Source organism: Mauremys reevesii, linkage group 11 (assembly GCF_016161935.1).
Source record: "Mauremys reevesii isolate NIE-2019 linkage group 11, ASM1616193v1, whole genome shotgun sequence".
NCBI lineage: Eukaryota > Metazoa > Chordata > Testudines > Geoemydidae > Mauremys > Mauremys reevesii.
The window spans coordinates 49,982,213-49,996,696 of record NC_052633.1 but is presented as its reverse complement, the minus strand read 5'-3'; the positions used below and the strand labels follow the sequence as shown (position 1 = coordinate 49,996,696).

Genomic DNA, 14,484 nt, shown 5'->3' with positions numbered 1-14,484 from the left:
CTTTAACAGATACACAAGTTTATCATTTTATTGGACCCAATCCTTCAGTTACTTGATTTTTTTCAGGCAGACTGCACAAGAGATAATTGAACATCTAAATAATACAGATTAGCAAGGTAGATCCAATAGAAACACCCATACTGGTGCAATCAAGTTCAAGGTTACCCAAATGCTTACTCTGAGGGTAAATGATCTTGCTTAATGCACTGGGGGAAAATGTCAAAAGTACCTAAGTGACATAAAGTGAAAGTCCCTTTTACTATCAATGTGACTAAGGTCCCTATGCAACTTAGGCACCTTTGAAAATTGTACTAACTATATATATTAAAAGGCACTATCTAAAGCTCTATTTAATTTGCTGCCCAGGTAAGTAAGCACTCTAAGGATATCCCAACACAGACAGTGAGTACTCAACTGATTTCCAGACTCCAAATTTCAGAAGGACTACATTCAAGCTCAATTTATCTGTACTAGGAAAAAGACTTCCAGCTGTAATTTTTTTTATCCAATCAAACTGCCAACACCAGCTGATCTAAAGTGATGCTATGTTGCTTTGATGCTGTTTTTTATTTTTCTGAGTAAAACTTCTTTCACTACCTCATTTCTTCTGAATAGTGAATATGGGTGCCTGAAAGAATCCCAAAAAGTGATGGCCTCAATCGGTACCAATTAGTTATATAGAAAAAAAAGCTCTTGCTGTATTGCACCTCATAATAATGACTGTTGTTGTAAGACCCTGTACAAAGACATGTATATAGGTGTTTTGCAAAAATACCTGCATACAGCATAGACTCCAAGTGCACTGAAGTCAACAAAAGAACCACATAGGCTTCAGTAAACTTTGAATCAGGCTTTGTATTTAGATAAGGCACACTACAGAGAACGGATTTCATAAAGAGTTATGAAGCTTATGGAAAGCATGACAACTACAAAGCAGATCATATTGGAGAGTCCGTTTAAGGCCAGGCAGGACCACCAGATCATCTAGTCTGACTGTCTGTGTATCACAGGCCACTAAACACCACCCATCCACCCCATTGCTAAGCCCAACAACCAGAATTAGGATAAAATATTACTGCTCTCAGGAGACTAAACTATTGTGGGCAATAGGCAGACAACAGGAGAGACCAGAGTGAATCAATGCCCCCCTAAGCCCCTGCTACTGCAGCAAACTGATTTAGTACAACATACCCAGATAACCCTAGTAAGTGACCCCTTGCTTGAGAGAAAAGCAAAACACCCATGGGCCTGCCAAAATGACCTAGGGAAAAATTCCCTCCTGTCCCAAATATGGCAAAGCATGTAAGCAAGACCCAGCTGTCAATCTTTCATTACCACCATATAGCATGAAAATGAAATAGTTATCTTAATTAAAAGAGAGAATATTGTAGTGTTTAGATTCTGAAAAAACATATACTTAAAAATATCCTTAAACACCATACCATTTGAAAGTTGTACTTAACTGATATTTTATTATTCCTGATCATTTTTAGTATGAAAGTATTTGTCAGAGCTCCAAAAACCTACTGAAATCATATTTTCATATATTTAAAATTGGATTGAATTTTAGCATACCAGATCTCTCTTAAATTCCTCCAAAGTTTATAATGAGCAATCCATCTTAGAAATCCGTAATCAACTTAATATGAAAGAAATCTTTTACGAGATTTAATGAATTAAAATTGTTTCACTATTTTGCTGTGTACTATTAATGTGGAAATCATGATGAGAGCTAAACACCTTTTTTTTTTTTTTAAAGTTACAATAGATGTACAAAGAGAACGTGCTTGGCTTATAAAAAAATCAATAGTTACATGCAGTATTGAAATCTGGGTAGAGAGAATATTTTGCATGTTAAGGAAGTAATTAGATTAAATACAGATCACTCCTCCATTAAGGTGCAAGTGGCTGCTTTTGTGTGAGTCTTCTGAAGCTTTATTCAAATACTCATCTCTTCCTCACAGAATTTTATACACAAAGGAGGACATTTTTATCATCATTTTATACAAGTTCAAAAGCTTGACTAGACTTTATGAAATGCTGGTAATAATGTTCACATAGTGTAAGGTAGTTTAAAAAGTGAAAAAGACAGGTTTTAAAGATTACCGGTACAGTAGGCTGCATATGAGCTTGGGACATATGAGACATCATCATTCCAGGCATCATTGACTGCATCATTCCAGGCATCTACAATTAAAATGTTATTGTAGAGTGTACTTGAGAAAATATATAGCACCAAGTATGAACTTTTTATGATAGTGTACCAGTCTCTAGCTACTTATTCTGTTTGATAAACAAGTTTAATAATCCCCCAGGACACAAGAAAGTGTAACAGAAGTTTGTACAAGTCTACATAAAACTAGCAACAATATTAAGTTAGGAAATAGCTAGATTTTCCACAAATCCACTCCAACAGACCCCCCCCAATTTAAAGGGAAGATGAGCATACATTTCAACTTAGCTTGAAATATTAGAAGAAAGCTAAGACATTTATTGTAGACAGCATTATTTGGATTACATGAGAATCAACAACAAATGACGAGATGAGTAATCTATTGATAATGCTGTGCCCTGTTGTAATAAGAATCCTAGGCTAGAACAGGGAACACAGAAGGAAAGATTTCTCAGAAAATCTGGGAGCCATCAAACAACAAAATCAGTTAAGTATCACAAATGTTAATTCAGACTCTAAGATTGGTCCCCTCTGTGATCTTCCACAACTCTCTTAACTTTGATGCCGCCTTCTTTCCTTTGTCGGCTAGCAGGAGTAATACTTGAGGTAACTGCCTCACAATACTGTTATAAGAATTAATGTTTGCCAAGATCTTTCAAGATGAATAGTGATATTAAAGAGTTAAGCAGCAAGAGCGAAGAGTTCTCAGCCAGTTCTTGAACGGTTATAAACATCTAAAAAAACATGTAACATGAATGCAAACCGTGTAAGCTACTTTTAAACCACACTACTTCCCTTAAAACAATTTGAACATGGTAATGTGGACTGGCTATTACAATTTGTTAAAATTTGAGTCCAGATCTATGTACTGTCTGATGAAACAAAGACCCATACCTTTTACTTTGATAAGATATTTTTTGTCTGGGAGTATATGCTTAGACTATTTTGAAGAGGCAGTAACCACAGCAAATTTATATAGATAAGTTACTTGTTAGTGACCAACTGATGCACTATAAAGTGGTTTAAACATTTTCTTAAAAGATTTCCTTCATATTTTGCACTTTTCCCAGTTTTCCACTAGTTCTCACTATTAAGAACTGATAAGCCATAAATAAATGTGGCAAAAAGCACAAATAGTAGTGCTATGCTAATCTGATCATATTCAGCTGATGAAATTGTGGTCACTCGGTCCCCAAAGAGGCCTTGGGAAGTCAACCCCTTTACGTTTCAGTCATCCCCCATTACCTTTATAGACTTTGGCAGGCTGGCCAAGTGACCCCATCCCCCTGTATCTTCAGGGAGCATCAGATTACCACTCCCCTCATCTTGCATCTTGTGTGGAGAGAGAGATATTTGGTAGGGCTACTGCTCCACCCTCAATCCACAAGGTTTTCTTGGGAGGGTGAGGAAGAAAGGAAAAGTTGGAAGGCGGCCCTCCTATTCCTCGTCATCCTGTAGAAGCAGGAGAAGAAAGCACTCTTGCCCCACTGCTACTTCCAACTAAGTGGGATCCGAACATGTGAAGTTTCCTAGAAGCCCTTGCACAAGTACTTACAGGAATCTCAAGCATTCCTTATTGCTCTGAAGACTCTCTCTGTAGCTAGAAAAACCGTAGTTTTTTTTAGATAATACTGCAGTTATTCTCAGGCCCATAGCCTTTGCAGATTTAAGGTTGCAAAAAAGACCAATTATTTTCAGCCCCAGGAGATTTTCTTGTGATTAAGTAGGGCAGCAGTCCTAGAGTGGCACTCAAAGACGCGAAGAATAGCAACAGCCTTGTCCCAACAAGGCACCTGAGAATCAAGATTACAAACCTCCAGACTGTCCCCTCCCAGAATGCTTCAGAGATAAGTAGAACCACCTGTATTTGCTAGGGGAATGGTCCTAGCATCCAAGGAGATGGGCCAATAGACTGACATTTTGCAGTCTAGTAGATTTAGAGTCAGAATACCTGCCTACTGGTCCATTCTCATTGGCCATATAGTCATTAAACCTCTAACCTCTCCTCATTTACTTTCCCTTCCCCATCCCCTCAAGAGCCTTTTCTTCCAAAGTGTCTGCGAGAAACTTGCTGACTAAGTTATCTACTTACTTTTTTCATTTATTACACTATGTGGGAACTGCTCATTACATGGACAGAAGGGGAAAGATGATGGATGAAGGGGACACAAGGGCAATGGGACTCTGTCTGAAAACGTCTGGGTAAGAGACGACAAGGAGATTGACTAGTGTGTTTATTATTTTAAAAAATGCTCATAATTGGTAAGACGTGCCTATGAGCAACCTAATCACTTTGTTTTCACATTGTATCACCCCATCTCCATCTGCCTTTGTCTTTTTAAACTGCATTACCCTTTGCAGCAGGTATGTATCCAATATAACAGACTGTCATACTGTGTATTGCAGCATGAAAAATGTACCAGACACCCTTCAGGCCTACATCTACTAATAGGGTAGGTGAGCCACCCTCCAGGCATTAAGATTCAGGGGTTGCCCCAATACTCTCGGAAGGGAGGTGATGAAATTCCTACCATGGCGCTGTCCCTGGACCTTTCGCAGGAGGCTCCATCTTTCTTACTGGCTTCCTTCTAGTAGGCGTCTTGTAATTTTGAACGTGCTTTGGCTTCCTCACAATGGTCGCAGGAAGGGCGTCCCCCCACCTTCCCACCCCTTGGTCTTGTCATTTTGACTCTGCTTTTGTTTAGGATCACCAGAAGCAACACTAGAGATTTCTGCATATTCAGAAAAGGAACTGCCTCATTTCAAATTCAGAACTTACTTAATAAGGGACAGGACCTTTCATTGTTAAAAATAGAAAGCTTACAATTATACAAATGTTTAGTTCAGGCACCTTTACTTGCCAACAACATTTTATACTTGCCAGTGAGCGGCTAAGTTTATTTTTCAAGACATGTTGACAACAGGGCAAAAATAACAGTATGTTACAGAAGTGTAAAATAGCACCAAAGAATTTTACATTTCTTCCTTCCATCTCCAGGGATAGAAGAAAATTACAGGTTATAAGACTTTCTTAGTACAGAGTCAAAGAAACAGAAATCTTCCAGCTTCAACATTATCACACTACAGTCTCTTTCTAGAATTAAAGGGGAGGTTTTTATTTGTTTTCAGGATTTTTGGTTTTTAGAACTGCACACTGCTAGATGCAACATATTTGTCCTGAAAGACTTACAGAATACTGTCTAACCTAACAATAACAAAAGTTATGAATTCAAGTACCAGATCTTTTCATTTTAAAATCACAAGATAATTTCATTATTTTTGTTACAAATGTAGTTTCTGCATTACCAATGGATGATGCTATAGAAACACTACATTTTAATGACTATTAACATTATTTCCAAGCAACTCTGGGAGACTTACCTGTCTTTAGAATTCTCAAATCATTGTTGGAGGGGTGGGGGTAGTGGGTGGACAACACAGATAAGCTGCCTTACCTGCCCCATTGGTGGTCCTCCCATTGGAGGCATCATCTGAGGCATCATTCCATGTGGAACTGGTGGCATATTCGGTGGTCTCTGGCCCATCGGGTGCATTCCCATAGGTGGATAATGCGGCATGCCTGGGTGCCCCATCTGAAAAACAATGTTAATAAACGAAGATATTAACATCAAAGCACAAACTGTAGAAATGTAATAACAAAGAATAGGTGCATGATAAACATGCCATTACAGAAGGAATTTGGTCATTTATCTGTCTTATCTTCTGATGAAGGAAAATACAGAGAAAATTAACTACATCAAAATGCTTAAACATTCATGACATAGCTCTAAAACAGACCACAGTCTAGAAGAGTGGACAACTAAAGATTGACAGAAATTGTTCATATATATAAGTTAGTGAATTTACTTAAAAATTCCAATAGAATACAGAGAAAAAAAACCTGGAAAAGTCCCTCAATGCATAGATACAACACAAAGGCCCAATACACCTACAGATGCAAACATTTTCATATGCCATTCCATCTGACTACGCTTAATGGAAGTATATACAGGCAGGGAAAAAAGAAACAGATCTTTTCCTTTCTACATTGACATTTACTGTCATGTCAATGCTGCTGCTTGTAGATTAGCTCCAGTAAATTCTCTCTATATCTTTTCTACAAAAATCTATATCATACATTAAACTTTTTATGGCCAAAAACACTTCTCTTTTTAGAATAAACAATAGTTCTAAAGGAAGATTATCACCACTAAAAATTAGTGAAAAAGTAACCTACTGCTGAATCTGTACTTAGCAAGGTAATACTACTGGCACTAGGAGACACAGGTGATGAGAGAATTGTGATCTACAAGAATGTGAAACAGTATGGAAGTTCACTTTGTACAGGCCACTTTCCTCCATAGTGATTTATTCATCAAATTATTAGCATGTTCATCAAAAGATGTCAAAGTAACAAGTAAACAACTGATCAACTCAAAATCTTAAAAGAAAGTAGAATAGACACAGAAATGGCATATCTGTACAGATCAGAATATGGTCAGTGATTAAATTTTCTCCATCTTATCACAGAAATACATTTTAAAAGATTGATCTTGTACTGATCCACCATAGTTATTTTGGCTTTAAAGCAGAAGTGACACCTAATAATTAAAACAGTAATTTTCAGTATTTTGTCAGTGGAAGGTAACTTTTTAAATCACTTTTTAGTTATATAAAACAAATAAAGAGAGACATATCTCCATTGTGATTCCTTCCTTCAATAATATCGAAGACCCTGGTTAAATTGAAAGAATAACCAGACGGCTTTGCCATTATTTTTGTACTTGAATTTCAATGGATCCTTGCAGAGCCTCTTGAATGTGGAAAGCTATGGTTTATGGAAATATGAAAGGTTTTAAAATACTGAAAAATGATTTAGATAAGTTAAAAATCACACCACTGTGACTATCCTGCAAAAGTCTTCCTATTTCAATATACCAACATTAGCTTAGCTAACAATATAACATCAACTGGTATTGTAAAATATAATTGTACTTTTCTCTGCTTATCATACTTATTGTGCTGGAATATATGTAATATTATTATCCCACCAGGATAATAAAATTGAGAGAGATTAACTTGAAAATTTTAGGTTAGTAGTAAAGCACATATTGATAAACTGCACATTTAGGAAGTAACACAAAGTACTTTTTAAACTCCTGAGCAAATTTAGATCTCGTAGTAGAAACAGCAACTTACTCATTTCTTTAACTCCAGATGTTATACAAATAATCAATGGGTGGAGAGACAAAGTCTGCCCAGTTCCCTCACACCCCTAGATAGGCAAGAACAGTTATCCTTTCTGATCTCAGGCCATTTTCCTCCCTTTTTTCTCCCAGGTGTAACTACCAACCAGTTGCCCCCGGACCTACATGCCCTTCTCTCAGTTTCATTGTGATGAGAACATGTCATCCCAGCAATAACACTGCATTTGCCACGCTCTCCTAGGGATCTCACATAGACCAGCTCTCTTTGCAGTGCTGACTATAGAAACAAACATTCTCCATGGACTCTTAATCCTGGGCCCTCAAGGCAGAAATGCAGGCAAGCAAACTACATTCAGAACTCTGCCTCAGACCGCCCCAGAAGGGCATGTGGCATTTTTCACAAAAGAAAGGGCTAGAGTCCCTGCCCCAAAGAGCGTACAGTCTAAGAGGAGCTTAGTGGGAGAACAAGTCAGCCCCACAAAGGGACAGAGGACCCCTCTCTCTCCAACTCCAATAGGAGCCATTAGAGAAGCATTAGTGTCCCCATGTGCATGGCTCAGGCTGCACTAGTCCTATTGTGTCTGACCCTATAACTCCCTTGAAGGGGCTTCTAAGAAAGGCCTGAGAGGATGCCACCAGGCTCTTATTGCTCTAGGTTCCCTTCAGGCTTTAGCCCAGGCTCCCAGGAAAGGGAGCAGGGCTGTTCCCATGGTGTTACACGCCCACAGAGGTGCCCCCGCCAGGATGCAGCCGGGAGCCATTTCCCCACCCCCCACGCTGCCAGGCAGGTCCCCGCCCCCTCCCCTCTGCAGCGTTTAACCCTTCACTTACCATGAGGGATCCTCTATCCACTCCGCCCGGCCTCATCGAGGGGTTCAGGAGGCTCCCCCCGCCACACCTGCCAAGAAGCCTCCCTCTAAGCTGCTGCCGCGACGAGGGGCCAAAGGGCATCAGAGGCTCGGGCTCACCGCGGGGCGGGAGCAGCGGGGCCAGGAGGCTGACAGGCTTCCCTCCCGGCCAATCCGGGCGGCCTCCCAACCGGGAACTCTTCGGCGATTGGTCCGCAGCGGAGGCAACGGGGCGGACGGCGTCCCCCGGCGTCAGCTGCATGAGGGGAGGGGGCTTCGGCAAGGAGAAGGGGAGCGGCTGAGGGGAGGCCGCAGCAGCCGCCGAGTCCCCGCCCGACATCGCGACCCCCGGCCCAGCCCGGCACACGGATGGACGCGCGGAGTCTCCCCCGGAAGCCGTACACGAAACCGTTAGCGGCGCCCGGCAGGCAGGAACCAGGGGACCCTGGCCGGGATCGGGCGCCTAAAGAGGCCCAGCGCCGCGGGGAGCGGGGGAGAAAGGAGTCGCGCCGGAATCGGGCGCGCGAGGGGGGTCGCGCCAGACGAGGGAACGCGCACGGCTGGAGGAAGGGGGAAGAAAGGGCCGTCGAGCGCGCTGGGGGCCGTCGCTCACCGGGGGAGAGGACGCGCGAGGGTTGCTCGCGCTGGCCTCCGGAGCTCGCGAGGGGGAAGAAACTGCGGCGGGGGGCACGAGTGGAGGGAATGCTGGGAAAGGGGTCACGTGGGCGACGCAGGCGGGGCTAAGGAAGCTAGAAGGAACTACTGACGCCTAAGGAGGGGGGCGAGAAGCGCGCTTCCCTTAGTCTCCTCTCAATGATACTCGTGCGCGGGCCTCCACCACCCCTCGGGGGCGAGTTGGTAGGTGCCTCGTTACAGACCTTATCTTGTCTTCCCCTTCGTCGACATGAGTTGGTACGTGCCGCGTTCAGTCTTTTCTAGTCTGTTCCGGGTCAGCGGTTCCTGCTCGTCTCTCCTAGCCGCCCCTCCGGGCAGTCTGGTTGGTAGGTGCCTGGTGACGCAAGAGGTGTAGGAGTCAACTTTGGCAACCCCGCCTCGGGCTGACTGAGCCTGTGGCCCGTGTTTCGCGCCGGCCGGCGGGCGGGTTCCAGGCTCCGCCATGTCCCTGGCTGTGGGCGACAGCGGGCGGCTGGGCCGGTTCGGCAGGCGGGGGGCGACCCCCGGGACGCCCTGGTTGGGGGGCGGAGTGGTGGCTCGGAGTCTGCAGGCCGAGCTGCTGCAGGAGGAGGAGGAGGAGGCGGCAGCGAGCGGTATCTCTGGGTCCCAGGGCGTGGCCCCGGTGCCGCCGCTGCCCCACAAGCGGAATGGCGTGTTGACGGCTCCGCCGGGGGGGAAACGTTGGCCGGCCCGGGCCTGCTCGATGCTGTGCTGCCTCCTGGCCGTCTCCGCCCTCGCCTTCCTCCTGGCCATCGCGTGCCTCGTGCTCAAAGGTGATGATGTCTCTCTCCCCCGGCCACGGAGGGGGCCGTTTCGGTGAGGTGGGGATTAAACCCCGGTCCCGCCAGTCCGAGCCCAGCCCTGCGGCTGCCGGGGTGCAGGGCGCGGGCCTGGCAGAGAGGCAGGAGTGTAGCTTTGCATACTAGTAACTGCTGTCTCTCTGCAGCCCTCTTTAAGGACAACTACTGGGAGAACCAGCGGTGATGTCCATCTCCTTGCTGGGTAGATGCGGCACAGTGAGCACCTGCTGGTGTTTTCTGAAATTGCTGTTGGAAAACGCTTCATAACTGATTCCTCTCTCTGTAGATTTGCGCTCTGAGAAAGAGAAGAATGAAGATGGTATAGAAACTGGCTTACTAGGTATGCATTCATATGGTTCAGTGCTTCTGGAGTTCAAAGGAGGCTAAAAAACACCTTGTCTTAAATAACAGCCTTATTGAGTAAACACGCGGGTTCTTTAGACAACAAGGGGGAGCTTGTGACTCGTTTCGTTTATTGCTAGGGCATGTCTACTTGATTACTTCTTCTGACGATAACTGCCCCAGTAGCAGGTGATGGAGAGTGCCTCCTATAGCCAGAACCCAATCCATGTAGAGCTCACAAGGAACTTTTATGTTAAGCACATACTTCTCTGCATTTATTATTTGTAAAAATTGGAATATGGAAGAAATTATTTTACATTCATTATCTCATAGATGGAGGGGGAGTTGGGTTTTTTTTTTGTTTTGTTTGTTTTTAATTCCCCAAGGCTGAAATCTAACCATGAAAAAGCCGTCTGTTTTATTTTGTTCTTTGCAAACACACAACTGGCTCTTTCACATTTGGTAGCTATTTTCCTCAGAGGAAGTTATGTTGTCTTACTTTAAAAATGTTGGTGGTAAAAAAGAGAGAGGAATTTGAGAATTTAATGTCATAACTAGCCAAAAACAATATACAGTTTATGCATGTACTGTGTCCTTTATTCTTAAGAACATAACTAGGGCCCTACCAAATTCAAGGTCCATTTTGGTCAATTTCATGGCCACAGGATTTCAAAAATTTTTGAATTTCATGACTTCAGCAGTTTAAACCTGAAATTTCACTGTGTTGTAATTGTTGGGGTCCTGACCCAAAAAGCATTGCGGGGGGAGTTGCAGGGTTATTGGGGGTGGGTGTTGTGGTACTGTTACCCTTATTTATGCGCTGTTGCCTGCAGAGCTAGGCCCTCAGTTAGCTGCCACTACTCTCCGGCCACCGGGCTCTGAAGACAGCACAGAAGTAAGGGGTGGCCATGCCCTAAAATAACTTTGTGACAAACCCCTCCCCCCCAGCAACTTCCTTTAGGGTCAGGGATCCCCAATTTGAGAAATGCTGGTCTCCCCTGTGAAATCTGTAGTATACGGTAAAAGCACACAAAAGACCAGATTTCATGGTCCGTGAATTTGGTAGGGCCCTAAACATAACATAAGAATGGCCATACGGTAGAACCTCAGAGTTACGGATACCTTGGGAATGGAGGTTATTCGTAACTCTGAACAAGATGTTACACGCTTCAACTGGGGGAAGGGTGGGGGTTGCAGCTGCAAGGTGTGGAAGCAGTCAGGGCGCTGGGCAGGGAGTGGGGTTTGGGGCTTCTGAGCCCTGATGCTCCTGTGTGGCAGGGCTTTAGACATAGGAGGAGTGCTGGGGCTTGGGGCTGCAGCCACCCACAGCTCCGCTCAGGGTTTCAGCTTGGGGAGGGCGCCGGGGCTCAGGGCTTTAACTAGAGGGGGAGCACAGGGGCTGAAACCCTTTTGTAGCAAGAGTCTCGGTGCTCTCCCTGGGTCTAAAGCCTGGAGATAATCTAAAATTGCTCTATGTTTTTAGACTGAGTTTAAATTGCTTAACTTTCACTTTTGCAACGGTTTCTGCTCAGTTTTTTTTTTATTGGTACACAGAAATATAGATAACAATCAAATGGTATATGGAGAGGTGTTATAGCCATGTTGGTCCCAAGATATTAGAGAGACAAGTGGGTGAGGTAATATCTTTTATTGGGCCAACTTCGTTTGGTGTGAGAGAGATGCTTTTGAGCTTACACAGAAAAGGTAGATGGTGCCAAACCAACCTGATCTTCTTTCAGAAGGTAACAGATTTTTTTAGATAAAGAAGACAGTGGATCTAATTTACCTCGATTTCAGTAAGGCATTTGATATGGTTCCAGATGGGGAATTATTAGTTAAATTGGAAAAGATGGGGATCAGTATGAAAATTGAAAGGTGGATAAGGAACTGGTTAAAGGGGAGACTACAGCGGGTCATACTGAAAGGTGAACTGTCAGGCTGGAGGGAGGTTACTAGTGGAGTCCCTCTGGTCCCAAAACCGATCCCTATCTTATTTAATCTTTTTATTACTGACCTTGGCACAAAAAGTGGGAGTGTGCTAATAAAGTTTGCGGATGACACAAAGCTGGGAGGTATTGCCAATACAGAGAAGGACCGGGATATCCTACAGGAAGATCTGGATGACCTTGTAAACTGGAGTAACTGAAATTTAATAGTGAAAAGTGCAAGGTCATGCATTTAGGGATTAATAACAAGAATTTTTGTTATAAGCTGGGGACCCATCAGTTGAGAGTAACAGAGGAGGAGAAGGACCTCAGAGTATTGGTTGATCACAGGATGACTATGAGCTGCCAATGTGATATGGCCATGAAAAAAGCTAATGCGGTCTTGGGATGCATCAGGCGAGGTATTTCCAGTAGAGATAAGGAGGTGTTAGTACCGTTATAGAAGGCACTGGTGAGACCTCATCTGGAATACTTTGTGCATTTCTGGTCTCCCATGTTTAAGAAGGATGAATTCAAACTGAACAGGTACAGAGAAAGGCTACTAGGATGATCCAAGTTATGAAAGGAGGCTCAAAGAGCTCAGCTTGTTTAGCCTAACCAAAAGAAGGCAGGGAGAGAGAGAGATACTTGCTCTCTCTAAATAAATATATCAGAGAGATAAATACTAGGGAGGGAGAGGAATTATTTAAGCTCAGTAGCAATGTGGACACAAGAACAAATGGATATAAACTGGCCATCAGGAAGTTTAGACTTGAAATTAGATGAAGGTTTCTAACCATCAGAGGAGTGAAGTTCTGGAACAGACTTCCAAGGGGAGCAGTGGAGGCAAAAGACATATCTGACTTCAAGATTAAGCTTGATAAGTTTATGGAGGGGATGGTATGATGGAATAGCTTAATTTTGGCAATGAATTGATCTTTGACTATTAGCAGTAAATATGCCCAATGGTCTGTGATGGGCTTTTAGATGGGGTGGGATCCGAGTTACTACAGAGAATTCTTTTCTGGGTATCCAGCTGGTGAGTCTTGCCCACATGCTCAGGGTTTATCCGATTGCCATATTTGGGGTCAGGAAGGAATTTTCCTCCAGGGCAGATTGGCAGAGGCCCTGGGTTTTTTTTGCCTTCTTCTGCAGCATGGGGCATGGGTCACTTGCTGGAGGATTCTCTGCACCTTGAAGTCTTTAAAACATGATTTGAGGACTTCAGCAGCTCATAAGTTAGGGGTTTGTTGCAGGAGTGGGTGGGTGAGATTCTGTGGCCTGTGCTGTGCAGGAAGTCAGACTAGATAGACTAGCATAATGGTCCCTTCTGGCCTTAAAGTCTATGACTCTTCTTCAGGTGAAGAGCTGTGTGTAAGCTCAAAAGCTTGTCTCTCTCACAGCAACAGAAGTTGGTCCTATAAAAGATGTTACCTCACCCACCTTGTCTCTCTAAAGGGTATCTGGTTAAGATAAAAAGAACTATAAATGTACTATTTTGTTTCAAGGATGTAGAACATTTGTGCTATAATGCGAAGCTGTGTTCTGTAGAAAAACTTCTGAAATTTAGTGTTGTACTTATAGCAACTTTTCTTTATCCCCTGTGAAGGATTTTGGGGTCTGTTTGTTCTAGCCTTGATGACAGGGCTCTCATGCTGCAGCTTTTCTTGGACGGTGACTTATTTTGATTCCTTTGAACCAGGAATGTTTCCTCCGACTCCACTTTCACCTGCACGATTCAAGTAAGTACTTACTTTTTTTTTTTTTTTAATAATTGCAAGGACTGGACTGGCAGCCTAACTAGTCACAAGACACAATAGATACAATATGAGCAGTGGCTGTACTCATGTTTCATGTTGCTCTCTTATTGTGCCTTAACTGATCTGGAAGACACAGGAACTGGCAGTTAAATCGGTGCAAGCGCTTCTGGTGAGGACATGCACCAATGACACAAGGAACATAGTGTGGACATGTTAAATTGATTCATGTCAGCATAATGTCGGTTGGCTTAATTTTGTAGTGTAGACTTGCCCTTAGTGAATACTAGATGATAGATTAAGCATTACAGTCCTTAGGGTACCAATAATAGAGATTTTAAAAAATATACATCCAGTTTAATTAAAATTGGACAGGCTGGTCTTGCCTGTCAAAGGAGGGTACTGTTACCTCCAGTTGTAGCTGTTTTGACTACCTATATGGGGAGTAGTCTGCTGAAATCTGTTTTGTTTTTAATACACCTCTTTACATCAAGTGAAGCAGTCTCCATTGATATGATAAAGCAAGTTGATATAGTACTCTGGTAGAGGAGAATTAAAGATTTCTGTAATGAAGCAGGGTTATTAAACAGACTACACCAAACTAACCACACATTAGACAATTTTTAGTATTTTAAGAGACTTGCATATCCAGGGGGAGGGATAGCTCAGTGGTTTGAGCATTGGCCTGCTAAACCCAGGATTGTGAGTTCAATCCTCGAGGGGGCCATTTAGGGATCAGGGGCAAAAATCTTTCTGG

At 43.3% G+C, this 14,484-nt stretch overlaps 2 protein-coding genes across 13 annotated transcripts in view; one reads left to right on the top strand and one right to left on the bottom strand.

Moving 5' to 3' along the window:
* The window catches only part of PRPF40A (pre-mRNA processing factor 40 homolog A), a 71,248-nt gene that overhangs the window by 40,626 nt on the left and 16,138 nt on the right, over positions 1-14,484 (bottom strand). For 3 of the 10 annotated variants that reach the window (XM_039494390.1, XM_039494391.1, XM_039494388.1), the window contains exons 1-3: positions 8,212-8,699; positions 5,629-5,766; positions 2,107-2,187 (exon numbers count right to left, since the gene is read on the bottom strand). In XM_039494390.1, the coding sequence (XP_039350324.1) occupies positions 2,107-2,187; positions 5,629-5,766; positions 8,212-8,568 (576 nt within the window). In that variant the 5' untranslated portion in view covers positions 8,569-8,699. Of the gene's footprint in view, positions 1-2,106; positions 2,188-5,628; positions 5,767-6,870; positions 6,892-8,211; positions 8,932-9,106; positions 9,238-14,484 lie in introns of those variants that run through there. The other 7 variants (XM_039494392.1, XM_039494395.1, XM_039494393.1 and 4 more) reach the window with 7 other exon arrangements.
* Positions 9,097-14,484, top strand: part of ARL6IP6 (ADP ribosylation factor like GTPase 6 interacting protein 6) — a 28,007-nt gene continuing 22,619 nt past the window's right edge. For 2 of the 3 annotated variants that reach the window (XR_005586148.1, XM_039494399.1), the window contains exons 1-3: positions 9,242-9,676; positions 9,990-10,043; positions 13,580-13,712. Coding sequence is in view for 2 of the 3 variants with exons in the window: in XM_039494399.1 (XP_039350333.1) it covers positions 9,346-9,676; positions 9,990-10,043; positions 13,580-13,712 (518 nt within the window). In the remaining variant the exon portion in view is untranslated. The other variant, XM_039494400.1, reaches the window with a different exon arrangement.